Raw genomic sequence first — 14533 nt, 5'->3', positions numbered from 1 at the left:
GTGTGGTAGGTCATGAGAGGTACATGACCGTGTGTGATTTTGTAGCCCGTGTGGAGCTCACGACGATGTGTGTTTTTACAACCCATGTGGCTTGTTATGTAGGCCGTGTTCCCACACTGTTGTGTGAGATCATGCAAATCGTGTGGATAGACTATGTAGACCACACGGGCTAGCTTTTTGGGTTGAGTGGGTCTTTTGGGCCAATTAGGGGTCGACTAAAGAACTCAGAATTTGGGTCTAGGTGCATTATATAGGCCTAGAAAGCATAAATTTCAGTACAACAAGCATGGGTAAGTGTAGGAAGTATGTTAAATAAATTTTGATAAATATAATAATGCGATATTATCTGCTGTAAGTAGGTATGTGAGTTAAGCATGACTATTTTGTAAACCATGTGTGTTATACATATTTTGTTATCTGTTTTGATAAGTTATCCGATTCGACCATGAATATGATATGCTATGATATATATAAATTATGTGTAAGTTACGTTCCGTATAATATCTGTTTATGTTTGCGTGCATAAAAACCATGTGGTATGCATGTCAACGTGATTTAACATATGCATTTGGGTGGTTCTATTTTGTTGGAGGAAGTGTTTTCTAGTAGCATTAGTGCATTTTCGGCAGTTAAACCACTATATATGTTTGGCAACTGAGCTGTACTATTATGAGTGGCATACCACCATGATCCGGTGTGATTTGAATGGATGGACTCTTAAAGTCCTAATTGGTGTGATTTGTTGGATGGAGTTGGTGTGTAGCAGATGAAGGTAGGATTTGTGTATGCATTTGTTCTGGTCTGGTATGACATATGCACTTATGAAAACATGACATTCTAGTATGATATATTTGTCTATGAAATTATGATATTCCAAACCAAAATATGTTCCAGTTATATGATATTATGATCTGGAATATATATGTTTCTAGTAATACAACATTTTGATATGTTATTGATACATTAAAGTAAAATTTTGTAATCACATTTACGTATGTGCTTGTTAAATAAAAATTATGCTTGTGGGTGGAGACACACACTAGGCTTTTAGCTTATTTGTTTGTTTAATACATTTCAGGTTAACTTCGGAGTTAGGACCGGACAACTTGCGGGAGCTCAGATTGGTTACCAGATAAAATATTTGTGGGTTTACGATTTAATTATTTTTGGACTGTAATATGTTTTTGGTCTTAGTTTTGGTTTTTGTTTTATTCGTCGGCTTTTAATATTTCTGAGCATTAAACTACAAATCACATTAGCTGACAAGTTAAATTTCGATTTTCAAACTAAAACAAACTTTGAAATTTTTTTACTACAAGGTTAAGTAATCATTTAAGTATTTTTTGAAAATAAAATATATGGTTTGTAACAAGTGATTTTTTAATACTGGAAATGATCTGCTCACATTAGTACTTTTAAAACTCGCGATTTTGAATGTGAATTATGGGTTTTAAATAAGTGTTTTCGAACTCGGCTTTTCTAACCATCTATGGGTGTTTTGCCAAAATTTTATCTTTTTGAAGCATGCATAGAGTTTGATTTGAACCGAAGCTTTGAACGAGTTGATTTAATTCCTCAATATCTAGTCATTACTTCTAGGCTGGGTTTTGGGGTGTTACAACCCAAGCGTGTTGTTCTTTTTAGACTTCAGTTGAATCCTCATCAAGCCCACCAAAATTTCTTCTTAATCAACTCATATCTATATGGGCTTCAAAAATCATCTCTGGAACCTTCCTTAAAAGTTTCTCGCATACGTCTCCCCAATCGGCTGCTTGAACTGACCCAGTCACTTTCAATCCATCCACCGATAACCTAAGCTATAGTTGCATGTCCTCCAAAGTGATAGTACACACGCCGCATGGAAGATGAAATGTGTGCATCTTGGGTCTCCACTTTTCCACAAACGCGTTTACAAGGGTCACATGCGAAAATCGACATTTCTCAAGTAGGGTTCGATCAAGGGTGATGGATGAGCGGATAGATTGCGAATATACGTCTTTAAAATTTGATATTCTTCCTATTTAGGTAAAAAAATATACAAAAGATTAAATTCAAATATAACAAGAAATAGTAAAATTAAGCAACATTGAAATATAATAAAAAATATTCTTACAATTTGCAATTGGTCAACGGAAATGTGATTGTCATCGAAACGAATAGAGATTTTGTCATTGCTAATTTTGAAAAACGCCGAATAATTTATAATAGAAAAATTAATTTATGAAAATGTTGAAATAATTTTAATAAAAAAATAAAGTTGTGGGAGAAATAAATTTTGAGTGGGAATTTAAGAGGGAATTTATAGAAATTTAAGAGAGATTTGAGATTGAATTGGAAGAAAAATGAAATGGGAAAGGGTTATATAGGAAATAAAATGGGACCATAGAGGGTGGGTGGGGGCTCCAATGGCTAATTAAATAGCCGTTGGAGAAAGTAGTCATTAGAGTTATCGTTGAGGGAAAATGCTTCTAGGTAGAAGCATTTTCAGTTGATTTAATAGAAAACGCTTTCAGCTAGAAGTGTTTTTCTAGCAATACATTAAAAATGCTTCCAACTAGAAGTATTTTTCTGCAAATTAGCTAAAAACGCTTATAACTAGGAGTGTTTTGTAAAATTGGCCTACTCCCATAATTTTTACATTGGAATTTTTGAAAGTCTCTCATATGATATCGAAATTTCAAAAATTCTATTGTTATTTATAGTTAATTTTGAGGAAAAGAGATTTCTATATAATAAAAATAAATAAAATTTAACAAGTATAGTTACGTTTGTCTCTAAAATTTGGAAACAAATAAATAATAGAAAATACACCTTAAATGTATAAAAATGAATAAAGAAAAACCATTTTCATTTCTAATAACAAATGAAAATTAAGAAAAAGAAACTGAAGAAAAGTAGATATTTTAAATGTACTGAAAATCATACAAATAATTAACACAAAGACTTTCACTTTTTTCTAAGTCGTCCTCTACCATTTCATGTCATGTGGCAAACCAATCAGAAAAACAAATCCTCATAATTTAGATCCAATACTGCACTAATCTCATAACACAGATCCTTTGGCTACTAAACCAAGAAAACCCAGTTGTGTTAGAGTTTATGCTTTCCGAGTGGTTGACTTTTCTAGGCAGATCAATTTCAATTCCTTTCTAAAAGTTTCTCTTTTTTTTTAGTTCAACCTTGATTTCTACTTTGTTGTTCCTTCTTTCAAGTTTCTTTCTTTTTGTATTCAGTTTTACTTACTTTTGTTCAAAAAAAACCCAACCTTCGAATCCCTTTTGATTGTATTGAAGTAGTAAGAATCTTCTCAACACTAAGTGTAGTTTGATTTTGAAATTTCCAAGTGAGAAAAATCTATTTATATTTGTGTTATATATTTTTGATCTCATCTGATCTTTTTATGTTCTTCTTTTTTCCCTCCCCTTCTTCAAGTTCCTTTCTTTTTGTATTCAGTTTTACTTACTTTTGCTAAAGAAAAAAAAAACCAACCTTCAAATCCCTCCCTTTTGATTGTTTTGAAGTAACAATCTTCTGAGCACTAAGCGTAGTTTGATTTTAGAAGTTCCCAAGTGAGGTAAACCTATTTATATATGCTTCATTTCTGTTTTTTATATATAAATTGAAGTTTTTCTATATTTTTTTTTATCTCATCTCATCTTTTTATGTTTTTCTTGAAGCAAGTAAGAGCTAAAAGACTGTTTGGATTTTGAAATGGTAAGTGGATATGTTTATTATATTTTTCAGCATTATATCTATAATATTATTAGTGTGAGGGTTAAAATATTTTGAATTATTATTTTTATCAGTAATTAGCTGTCTTTTTTAGTTATAATTATATGACATTACACTCGTATATGATTTTATTTGTTTATTAAAGTTCTCATTGTGTTTTCAGCTGGACTGAGTTGAAAGAACAGCACATTGATTCTCATAGGTTGAGTTGTCTTTCTCCATCCTTGGTATGTATAAGAAGTAGTGTCTTAATCTTCAAAACACTTTTTGATTCTTTAATTTTTTTATGGTAATTACTTATGATTCACTACAGTGTTTGAACTTGGAACATCATATTTTTCAATTTGAGGTTGTCAAGCATGGGTTGCGGATTTTGTGAGGCTGCTCTTTCTAACACAGTTGGAACACTGGTTGTGGACTGTGTGGTGAAGCCGGTAGGACGTCAACTTGATTATGTCCGTTGCTTTCATGACAATGTTGAAAAGCTCCGAGAGAAAAAGCGTGAACTTGCAGATGCACGAGTTCGTCTACTACATAAGATTGAGGATGCTAAAAATCGGCTTCTACTAATTGAAAATGATGTACAGAACTTGCAATCAAGGGCAGACGAAACACTGTCGGATATGGGAACTCTGGAGGAGGAAATCCAACTGAATAAGAGGTGTCTCAATTGGTGTCCTAATTGGAGTTGGAGATATCAATTAAGCAAGAAAGCAATGAAGAAAATCCAGGATATCTCTGAGCTTTTGGACAAATTTGGTCAACTTGGACCAGTCGGTTACCCTGCACCTAGTGCCCTTCCCACCATAGATTTCCTATGTTCTAAGGAATTTGTGTTTTCGAAATCTTCAGAGACTGCATTTTATCAAATCATTGAAGCCTTAAAAGATGACAATATCAACATGATTGGGTTGTGGGGGATGGGAGGGGTGGGCAAGACCACCCTGGCTCGTGAAGTTGGAAGTCAAGCTCAAAAACTGAAATTGTTTGACAAAGTTGTGATAACGGTTGTGTCTCAAAAGCCAAATTTTGAGAAAATTGAAGATGAAATTGCACAATACATAGGCTTTGATATGAAGAATGAACAAGGAAGAAGATCCGAGCAAGAATTATGGTTAAGGCTGAAGAATGAACCGAGGATTCTTATCATCCTTGATGATATTTGGGAATCCATCAACTTAAAGGAGAAGATTGGAATTCCAATTGGGGATGATCATAAAGGCTGCAAAGTTCTTTTAACAGCACGCCGTCAACAAGTATGTCAAGCTATGGATTGTCAAAACCTGGTACAACTTGGCTGTTTGAATGATGATGAAGCTAGGACTCTGTTTGAAAAGAAAGCAGGTCTAGATGACTTTTCTGATGATTATATTAAAATTCGAGCAAATCAAATTGGCAAAAAATGCGGGGGTTTGCCTATAGCTATAGTTCCACTGGGAAGTGCCTTGAAAGGTAAAACCCATTATGAGTGGCAAGCTGCATACCGGAGACTCAAAGATCGTAGATTGACTGAAATTGAGGATGTTAATGAAGAAAATGCCTATGTATGTCTTGAGGCGAGCTTCGACTACTTGAAGAATATGGAGACAAAGACATGTTTCTTGTTGTGCTCTTTATTTCCTGAAGATGATAAGATTTATGTTGAGAATCGATGAGTCTGTAGATGCATGCAAGCAACTACTTGAAGATGTAGAATCTCTTGAATTGGGTTATGTGGAGGGTCACCCAAACCTTATTCCGAGCTTGGACTTGGGATTTAGAAAGTTGACTTCTCTAGATCTTCGAGGGTGACAGTCTATGCAATGCTTAATTGATGCATCAAAGCAGCAAGTGCCAATCACTGCACTCTCTAATTTGAGAAAGTTATCATTAAGTCGTATGTTTCATTTGGAAGAGATGTGCAATGCTCCCCAGCCGCAAGGTTTTTTACAAAAGCTTGAAGAGGTTATAGTTTCAGGTTGTAGTGAGATGCAAGTGTTATTCCCAATTGCTGAATTGAGGAGCATAGAACAAGAAGGGCCCAGTCGTTATTTAAGCCTCCAAAGTCTGAAGATTGTTAAAATATGGAGAAGCAATAATTTGAAATATATCTTCCCAATGTCTGCATACTTTGAAGATAGAGCGTTGCTCGCAATTGGAAGATATAATCCAAGACCGACAAGTGGCATACAAATGTCTACTCCAAAGTCTAAGGGAAGTATGTGTGTCTCACTGCAATAACTTTTCTTTTCCTTATCGTCCTATGGTCAAAGATTGGGAAATTTGATTATGCTTTTCATTTTAGGTTTCGTTGATTGATTTGCCTCAATTGAAAGGAAGGGACGTGAACGACATTATGCTCACGCAATCGTCTTTGCAGAAGTTAAAAGTGCACAATTGTCCTCAATTGACACATTTTATTATTTTGACTACGACACAAGTAAGATTTTTTTTTGTTTATTATTTATTTGTTTATTTTTCTTTAATAATTTGTTGTTTGAATAGTTGTTTAAAAGATAGATTTTATTTTATAATTTTGGTCTAAAACTAATCTAAATAACCTTTTAAACAAATTAGTTTATTATAATACCATATAATAAGATTAATAAAATTTTCAAAAAAAAAATATTATCCAAACTTTATGTTTTAGATATGTTGCAAACTATTTATCTAATACTAAATTATATTATACCTATTATGTGGGTCAACAAAAGTAAGCTATATAAAATTATATATAAGTTTTAGTTTGGTTGGTATCAATATTGTTGTCTGAATAGGAGGATGTAGGTTCGAGTGCACTCAAGCACGTGTATCTTTCTATTTAAATGTGGGAAGGAATTATGGATGATTTTAAAATTTGTATTAAAAAATAAACTAGAAAAAAATATATTTAATTTTTTTTTAATATAGCCTTTTACACAGGTGGTTTTTAATTTTTGTATTAATAAATGAAAATGAGTTGAAGTAATTCCCAATTGCGTTGTTACACCTGTCAAATAATTTATATGTACAGATTATGTGATATTATTTATGACTGTTTTTGTACCATATTTTTGGAGTATAATATTGATTTAAGGTAAAATAATTTTTTTTTGTAAGGAAATTAATTGATGAAATGTTAAGTTAGCTGTTGACATCTTTGAACATTTTGAAATTGAAAATTGATGAAATGTTTATAGGAATTGGTGATTGGGAAGATGACAAATGCACAATTGAGCAATTTGCATTCATGTAAATATGAGGAATTGGAGCAATATCAAACGTCATCACAACATCATCCCCTACCTCTTTGCTTTCCAAATCTGATTCTACTTGATATCTTGCAATGTAAAAGCTTGAAATCTCTCTTTCCAATTATTGTTGCCCAAGTTAGCTCTAAACAACTAAACGCGCCCAATTTGCAAACTCTGAGGATAGAGAGGTGCTTTAGAATGGAAGAAATAATCCAAGATTCACAAGTATCAACCATAAGCTTCCAATGTCTAAGGGAAGTACAAGTCACAAAATGCAATAAGTTGAAATTTCTCTTCCCAATGTGTGTTGCTAATAGTCTTGGGCAATTGCAAACTCTGATGATAGAGAGGTGCTTTGGAATGGAAGAAATAATCCAAGACTCACAAGTATCAACCATAAGCTTCCAATGCCTAAGGGAAGTACGAGTCACAGAATGCAATAAGTTGAAATTTCTCTTCCCAATGTGTGTTGCTAATAGTCTTGGGCAATTGCAAACTCTGACGATAGAGAGTTGTTCCCAATTACAAGAAATAATCCAAGGACCAGATGAAGTGTTAATCTCAATGTCTCAAGGTCTTGCATGATTGAAAAACGTTGAGTTGATTAATTTGCCTCAATTGAAAGGAAAGGAGAGAAACTACATTGTGCTGACATCGGCATCTTTACACTTGTTAAAAGTGAGAGATTGTCCTCAATTGACACCTATTATCGTTTCAACTAATATACAGGTAAGACCACCTTATATATATTATTTATTCAAATTTTCACCTTTTGATTTTTTCTGTATAAAATAAATAAATGCTTGTATAACTCTTTAAAAAATAGTTTTCATTGTAGAATTTTGGTCTAAAAACTAATCTAAATAAACCGTTAAGTAGTTTAGTTAATTACAATACCAATTAGTAACATAAATAACATTTCAACTGAATACTTTTATAATCTATACGAGACATTTAAGACATTTTAGTTTCTTATATATATATATATATATATATATATTGCAACCACTATCTAGTACTACGTAATATTATTTATGTTGTGTTTTTGCACCATATTTTTGGAGATTTTATTTTTTGTGAATTTTTTTTTGGTAATGTATGATCTTAATTATATGTATTTGAGTTGAACAGTAAACTTTTTAAAAATTTGAATTCTTTGACTAGAAAAGATTGAAAAAGAAATCTTGTGCTTATTCTTAAATTGATGATATGTTTATAGGTATTGTACTTTTCGAAGATGATAGAAAAGAAGCAAATAAGCAACGTGACAGTCCCTGAAAGGAGAGGAGGAACATCAATTTTCAATTTTGAAGAGTTATTTGAATATCCTAGATATAATCTTTCAAGTCTGGAGAAGCTAACGTTGTCCAAACTAACTAAATTGCGGGTGATATGGAGTGGTCCCATTCAAGTTGAACACTTTCAAAATCTCACTCGATTGCAAGTCCGCAATTGCAGAAGGTTAAGATACATCTTCTCACCTACCATCGCTCGAAATTTGCCACAATTGTCGTGGTTGCATATAGCTGACTGTGAGGAATTGGAGCAAATAATTGAGAAGGATCAAACTCCGTCACAACATCATCTCCAACCTATTTGCTTCCCTAATTTTTGGTGGATTACAATCATTAACTGTGAAAACTTGAAATGTCTCTTCCCGATTCCTCTTGTTCATGGCGGCCTTCCAAAACTAAGTGGATTATGCCTTAGGCAGGTCTCCAAATTAGAGCAGGTGTTTGAAGGAGATGAGACAAATCTGAATGAGGAAGAAGAGAAAGTGATACGCCTACCTCTGCTCCGCTTCTTAAAGCTTGTTGAGCTACCAAACCTCGTGAGCTTTAGTCCTGTGGGTTACCAATTTGTTTTCCCATTTTTGACGTATTTACAAGTAAAAGGTTGTCCCAACATGACCACAAGATTTAGTGTTGGTTCAGAGAAATCAGTGCATGCGAAAACGCAGGTACACTACTCTTCAAAACTCAAGTACACTACTCTTCAAAACTCAACAATAAGCTTTAAAACAGAAATTCATCCATTCAATTATTTTCTCTATGTATTCTCCCAATATTAAGCTTTAATTTCTATGCATTGATGCAATATTTTTATTTTGGCTGCCTGAGAGAAATTCTTTTTTTTTTAATGCTTTAAATGACTAAATGAAATTGCATTAACTGTAATCAGTTTGCATCAAGTGGCTGTCAATATTTCTTTCTAGATATCCTTGTTGCATTATTATTATCAATTCACAGTTCTTGTTCTTAATATGTCATCCTTTGTCCAATTTTGGAAAATTGGCTTTGCTTTCTTCATCATCAATCATCAAAAGCAAACAGTAATAAGTGAAGGTTTAATTTGCTTTGCAGGCAAGCCAATCAGATGATGAAATTATAGTGGAAGAATCTGCTACAGCTCAAGAAACTGCATGGCCAATTGGTAGTGATATAGAATGGTGGCCTAATGGAAAATTAAGCATTGCGAATGTTTAAATTGAATGCCATTTATTTGTTATTATGTACCATTTATTCGTTAAATTGAAGAAAAATTTATTGAGGTATAAGCAAAAACAAAGTATGTGAATTCTGCTCATTAATCAAAGGTTAAAAAAGATTAAAAAATAAAACTAAAATTTTATTAAATATCAACTTTATTAAAAGAAATCTTCATTTGTTTAGAAATAAATATCAACTTTATTAAAAGCACTCTTCATTTGTTGACACAAGTTTTTAAATTATTTTTGTGGTTAATAAATTCCTAAATTATTTTATAGTTAATTTTAACATATCAAAGTGCTTGATTTAAAAATTATAATAAAATTATTTTAAAATTTTAAATTAATTTACATTTTATTTTATATTAATGTTAATTTAAAGAGAATAGTTTAACCATAAACTTTCCATCCATCCATAGCCATTGTGTTTGCAAAACAATTGGCTCCCAGTTTCGAACTCTGATTAGTGTAGATTATTTTATTGTTATTTGAGTTACGAATTTAGCCTATAAATAAGTTCTTTTACAACCTTAGAAAATACACTCAAAAAGATTAGATCTCATAACAGTTTTGGAGAATTTTGTATTTACGTTTTGAAGGTTTTTTGTTTTCGAGTTTCGGGGTTTAGTTTTTATCTTCATCTTTTGTATTCTTCGTTTTTTTGTCATTATAGTAAAATTATATTTGTCCGTGATTTTTTTATCCTCTTTGGAAGAGTTTTTCCACTTTAAATTTATGTGTCCAATTTCTCAATTTCTTTCACTGTTTTTATTTGTTCATTACTTAATCAGGTCAGTACCCAACAGAAAATTAATGGAGCAATAAATGAATTCATTTCTATTTAAGGAATTCATTTGAAAATTCATCATTGTGAGTGTTTAAATTGAATGCCATTTATTCGTTAGTATATACCACCTACTTTTTCTTTTCCTTGAGAGAGAAGACAAATTTTAGTGAGTTATAAGGAAAAAAGCAAAGTGAAGCATATGTTGAACTTACATGAATTCTGTTGATTAATTTGAGTTTAGAAAAAGAATAGTTTTTAGTTTAATAACTTATCCTCTGGACATGTATAAGATATGCTTGTCTAGAAATAACTATAAACTTTATGAAAAGTAGTAGAAAAGAAAAGTGGTAGCCATATAGACTGACATAATCATTCTTCATTGTGAACTTCAACTGAATGCCATTTCTTTCTTATTAGATGAATTCTAATGGTTAATATTAAAAAAAGTTATTAAAGTATTACACTCTGTATACATAACCCTTAAGTTTCTATCTTATCATTTTAGCGCAACTCTAAAACATAAAAAATAAAGACACCAACTGTATATTACAATCACCTCCCTCAACCCAATGTTGGAAGTACCATTAATTAACAAGCTTAATACTCCACTAAACTCTTTGCCGATTGTGATGCGTATGTAACATAAATACATGTGATGATCTTTCCAACATATAAAAAAAATTCCGACACAACTTGGGTAAGGACACGTGAATGATATGTGTCCGATTCTTCCGGCATTGCTATTGGCTTTTGAAGAAGTACTGATCAAATGAAAAGCACTGGAAAAGCAAAGAAGAAAAAAACCAAAGATGCGTGAGGATAAAAGCTGAACCAGTCGCGGGAATGAAAAGAAGAAAAACGATATTTGGATTTTAATCTTATAATAACACATTAACCCAAATAAATGTGAATTAATCCATATCTTTAAAAACAAAGGATGTCTCAATTAATTAAAAAAAGTTACAATTTGGCCACTAACATTTTCAAATTATTTTTTTCTTCACCCAACCATTCAATGGCTAAAAGTGACACTTTTGTAGTTAGTATAATAACAATTTCAGTCCTCAACTTTTAAATTTTTTGTCAATTTAAACCTAATTCTTTATAAAAAATATTTCTAAAAATACAAAATTCTGTATTAAATAAGTTGAAAATATTTATGCATTTTTATTTAATATTAATATAGTTATTTTTATTTAATATCAATATTATTATACAAATTTAAATTTATTATTATATTTTTTGATAATATTTATGTATTTCTATATATTCCTTTGATGTTAAAAAAAATTAGAATCAAATTAAGACTATTTGTAAATTTTGAAGGTTTTTTTTAAAAAAAAAATTGTGACTAAATCGATATAATATGTAAAAGTTGAGGGCTAAATTTATTATTATATTTCTTTTTCACACCCTCTTGTTAGTGCAATTAATGAAAATGGACAAAAAAAATCTCAATTAATTGAGTGAACAAATTAAAAAAAAGTTATAATTAGATGATAAAAAATTAAACAAATTCATAATTGGGTGATAAAAAATAATCACCCATAATTAGTTGAGTTGAGTGTAGTTTACTCTATATTGTTTTATGAAAATTTTATGTATTTTTTAATTTTCAAATGTTGATCTGTAATGGAAATAAAATATAACTACTTAATTGAAAAAAATGGAATACTAAATTATAAATTAAAATCAAAATATTTTGTAGACTTCATTACTTGTTCTTCAAATTGAGTCAATTCTTATGGGTCAAATAAGCCTCCTTTAATATGAAGACTTTCTTGGGATATCTTTTGTGCAATGGCCATGGGATATTATGTAATAAATAAACTATAGTTTCAAGCAAATCAATTGTGCTTAGAAAGTATAAAAGTATAGGGTTAAATTCAGTTTAAAATTATTATTATACCAATTTAAAAAGTATCACCACTACACTAAAATCGGCTTTTAGCAGCGTTTTTAGCGGCGCTTGGACAAAAAACGCCACTAAAAATCGAGCATTAGCGGCGCTTTTATAAAAACGCCGCTAAAGGTAGAGCATTAGCGGCGCTTCTCCGAAAACGCCACTAAAAATAAGCATTAGCGGCATTTTCTGAAAAGCGTCGCAAAAAGCCTAAGCCAAACGACACCGTTTTGTGAGTTTTTGGGGCCTTTAGCGGCGTTTTTGAAGAAGCGCCGCTAATGCTCTGGCCTTTAGCGGCGTTTTTGAAGAAGCGCCGCTAATGCTCAGATCTTTAGCGGCATTTTTAAAAAAGCGCCGCTAATGCTCTAGCCTTTAGCGGCGTTTTTGAAAAGCGCCGCTAATAATAATAAAATCTAAAACCATTTCGATTATCTCATTCTTTGATATATTCTCAAGTAATGTTTCAATTATATTTTTTTATTATAAGTTGAAAAAATTGATATTTCGTTGTATTTATTATATATTGGTCAAATTTACATTTAAATGATAACAAATAATATTGTTTAATACAAAATGTTTTTATTAAAGAGAAGTCCTAACTCCTAACTATTTATTATTATTTTTCAATCACAGTTTATTTAAACTACTTTACTAGAAAAATATATTAAATTATGAATAAAATAAAATATCATAAAACTTAAATTGATAGTTCGATTAAATAAATCAAATAAAGTAAATATAAAACACCAAATATAGTGATAAATAATATTATATATTGATAATTTTATTACCAAAAATAATTTTATATTTAGTTAATCAAACATGAACACAACAATGACCTAATAGTACCTACTCAAGAGTAAGAACTAAAAATGAATGAAAAGGGACAAATGAAATTAGAGTATTAATTTTAAGTATTAATTTCAAATATAATTGTAAAAGATACGATAGTATTACTTTTAAAATATTTAATTTAATTATCATTATAGTTTAGGGTTTAATATATATGGTTTAGAGTATATATATGGTTAATTTAGGATTTAGGGTCAGTTTAAAAATTACAATTTTAAGGTTTATAGGTTATGAAATTAGGGATTATGGATTAGGGATTCTAATTTAAGGGTTGTGATTTAAGGTTTATGGGTTAGGGGCTAGGGGTTAGGGGTTAGGGGTTAAGATCAGTTATGGATTTAGGGTTTATGGATTTAAAAGTTAGATGTTAGGGGTTAGGTTTAGATTAATTAGTGTATTTTAATTTATATATTAAATAATGTTTAGGGGTTAGGGATTCTAGGTTGGGTTGGGGTTTAGGGATTTAAGGTCGGGTTAGGATTTAAGGTTTAGGGGTTAGGAGTTATAGATTTAGGGTTTTAGGGGTTAAGAGTTAAGGATTTAGAGTTTAAGGTTTCATGGGTTGAGTTAGGGTTTCGGGTTTAGATTAATTTTTTTATTTATATTTTAAATATGTTTTTAAATTTATATATTAAATAATTTCATATATAATTGAAAAAGATAATATAGTATTAATTTTAAAATATTTAATTAATTATCATTATAGTTTATGGTTTATATGGCTTACGGTATATGGTTAATTTAAGATTTAAGGCCAGTTTAGGAGTTACTATTTTAAGGTTTGGGGATTATATATGGATTTAGGGATTATGGTTTAAGGGTTGGGATTTAAGGTTTAGGGGTTATGAGTTAGGGGGTTAGGGGTTAAGAGCTAAGGATTTAGGGTTTTAAGGGTCGGGTTAAGGTTTAGGGTTTAGATAATTAGTTTTTTATTTATATATTAAATATTTTCTTATATAATTGTAAAAGATATAATAATAAATTTAATATATTGAAATTATGAGTATAGTTTATATTATTTAAGAGATATATAATAGATAGACTTTATGTATATTGAATGGTTAATTTAAGATTTAAGGTTTATTTGAGATTTGTTAAATGATACAATTTTATACAATTAATTAATGCTTTTATATTTAAAAATATTTAATCTAAACCATTTGATATATTTAATATGGATAGATAGGTAATTATTTAATTTGGATAGGACCAAATTATAAGAAAAAATAAAATACAAAAATAAGAATGAAATAAAAAAAAATTTATAATTTTTCTAATTCTTTTAAATATTACTTAAAATTTTAATAATTCTTTATGTAAAATTTATATGAAAGATACAATAATTGAATATAAAAAAATATGCGAGTTTTAGCGGCGTTTTCAGCAAAAAACGCCATTACTATGTATTAAAATTTTCCAAAACGGCACCGTTTGGGTAGAAAAATTTTATTTTTTAGTGGCGTTTTTAAAAAAAATGCCGCAAAAAGTAAACATTACCGGCGTTTTTATGTATTACAATTTTTCAATAGGGTTAGTTTAGGTAGTGGCGTTTTTTCTTT

At 30.4% G+C, this 14533-nt stretch overlaps 1 protein-coding gene across 6 annotated transcripts; it reads left to right on the top strand.

The window, feature by feature from the left end:
- Window positions 1–2938: 2938 nt before the first annotated feature.
- On the top strand, window positions 2939–9572 carry LOC107903647 (disease resistance protein At4g27190). 6 transcript variants are annotated; one of them, XM_041092271.1, is made up of 8 exons: window positions 2939–3574; window positions 3678–3714; window positions 3896–3959; window positions 4082–5929; window positions 6017–6151; window positions 6891–7673; window positions 8164–8904; window positions 9308–9572. In XM_041092271.1, exon 4 carries the CDS (start codon window positions 4092–4094, stop codon window positions 5385–5387), a length of 1296 nt encoding a protein of 431 aa, XP_040948205.1. In that variant the 5' UTR covers window positions 2939–3574; window positions 3678–3714; window positions 3896–3959; window positions 4082–4091; the 3' UTR covers window positions 5388–5929; window positions 6017–6151; window positions 6891–7673; window positions 8164–8904; window positions 9308–9572. The 6 variants fall into 6 exon arrangements, with proteins under 6 accessions (XP_040948205.1, XP_016685242.2, XP_040948206.1 ...); XM_016829753.2 differs by having other exon boundaries at window positions 4046–5929; XM_041092272.1 differs by having other exon boundaries at window positions 3682–3714; window positions 4082–6151.
- The last annotated feature ends 4961 nt before the right edge of the window (window positions 9573–14533 follow it).

This window comes from Gossypium hirsutum, chromosome D05 (assembly GCF_007990345.1).
Source record: "Gossypium hirsutum isolate 1008001.06 chromosome D05, Gossypium_hirsutum_v2.1, whole genome shotgun sequence".
Classification (NCBI taxonomy): domain Eukaryota; kingdom Viridiplantae; phylum Streptophyta; class Magnoliopsida; order Malvales; family Malvaceae; genus Gossypium; species Gossypium hirsutum.
The sequence above is the reverse complement of the archived record's forward strand: the minus strand, read 5'-3'. Positions and strand labels throughout refer to the sequence as shown.

What these genes read in the sequence shown, in the direction of transcription:
- LOC107903647 (XM_041092272.1), top strand. Translation starts at nt 4,092, where the DNA reads ATGGGTTGCGGATTTTGTGAGGCTGCTCTTTCTAACACAGTTGGAACA.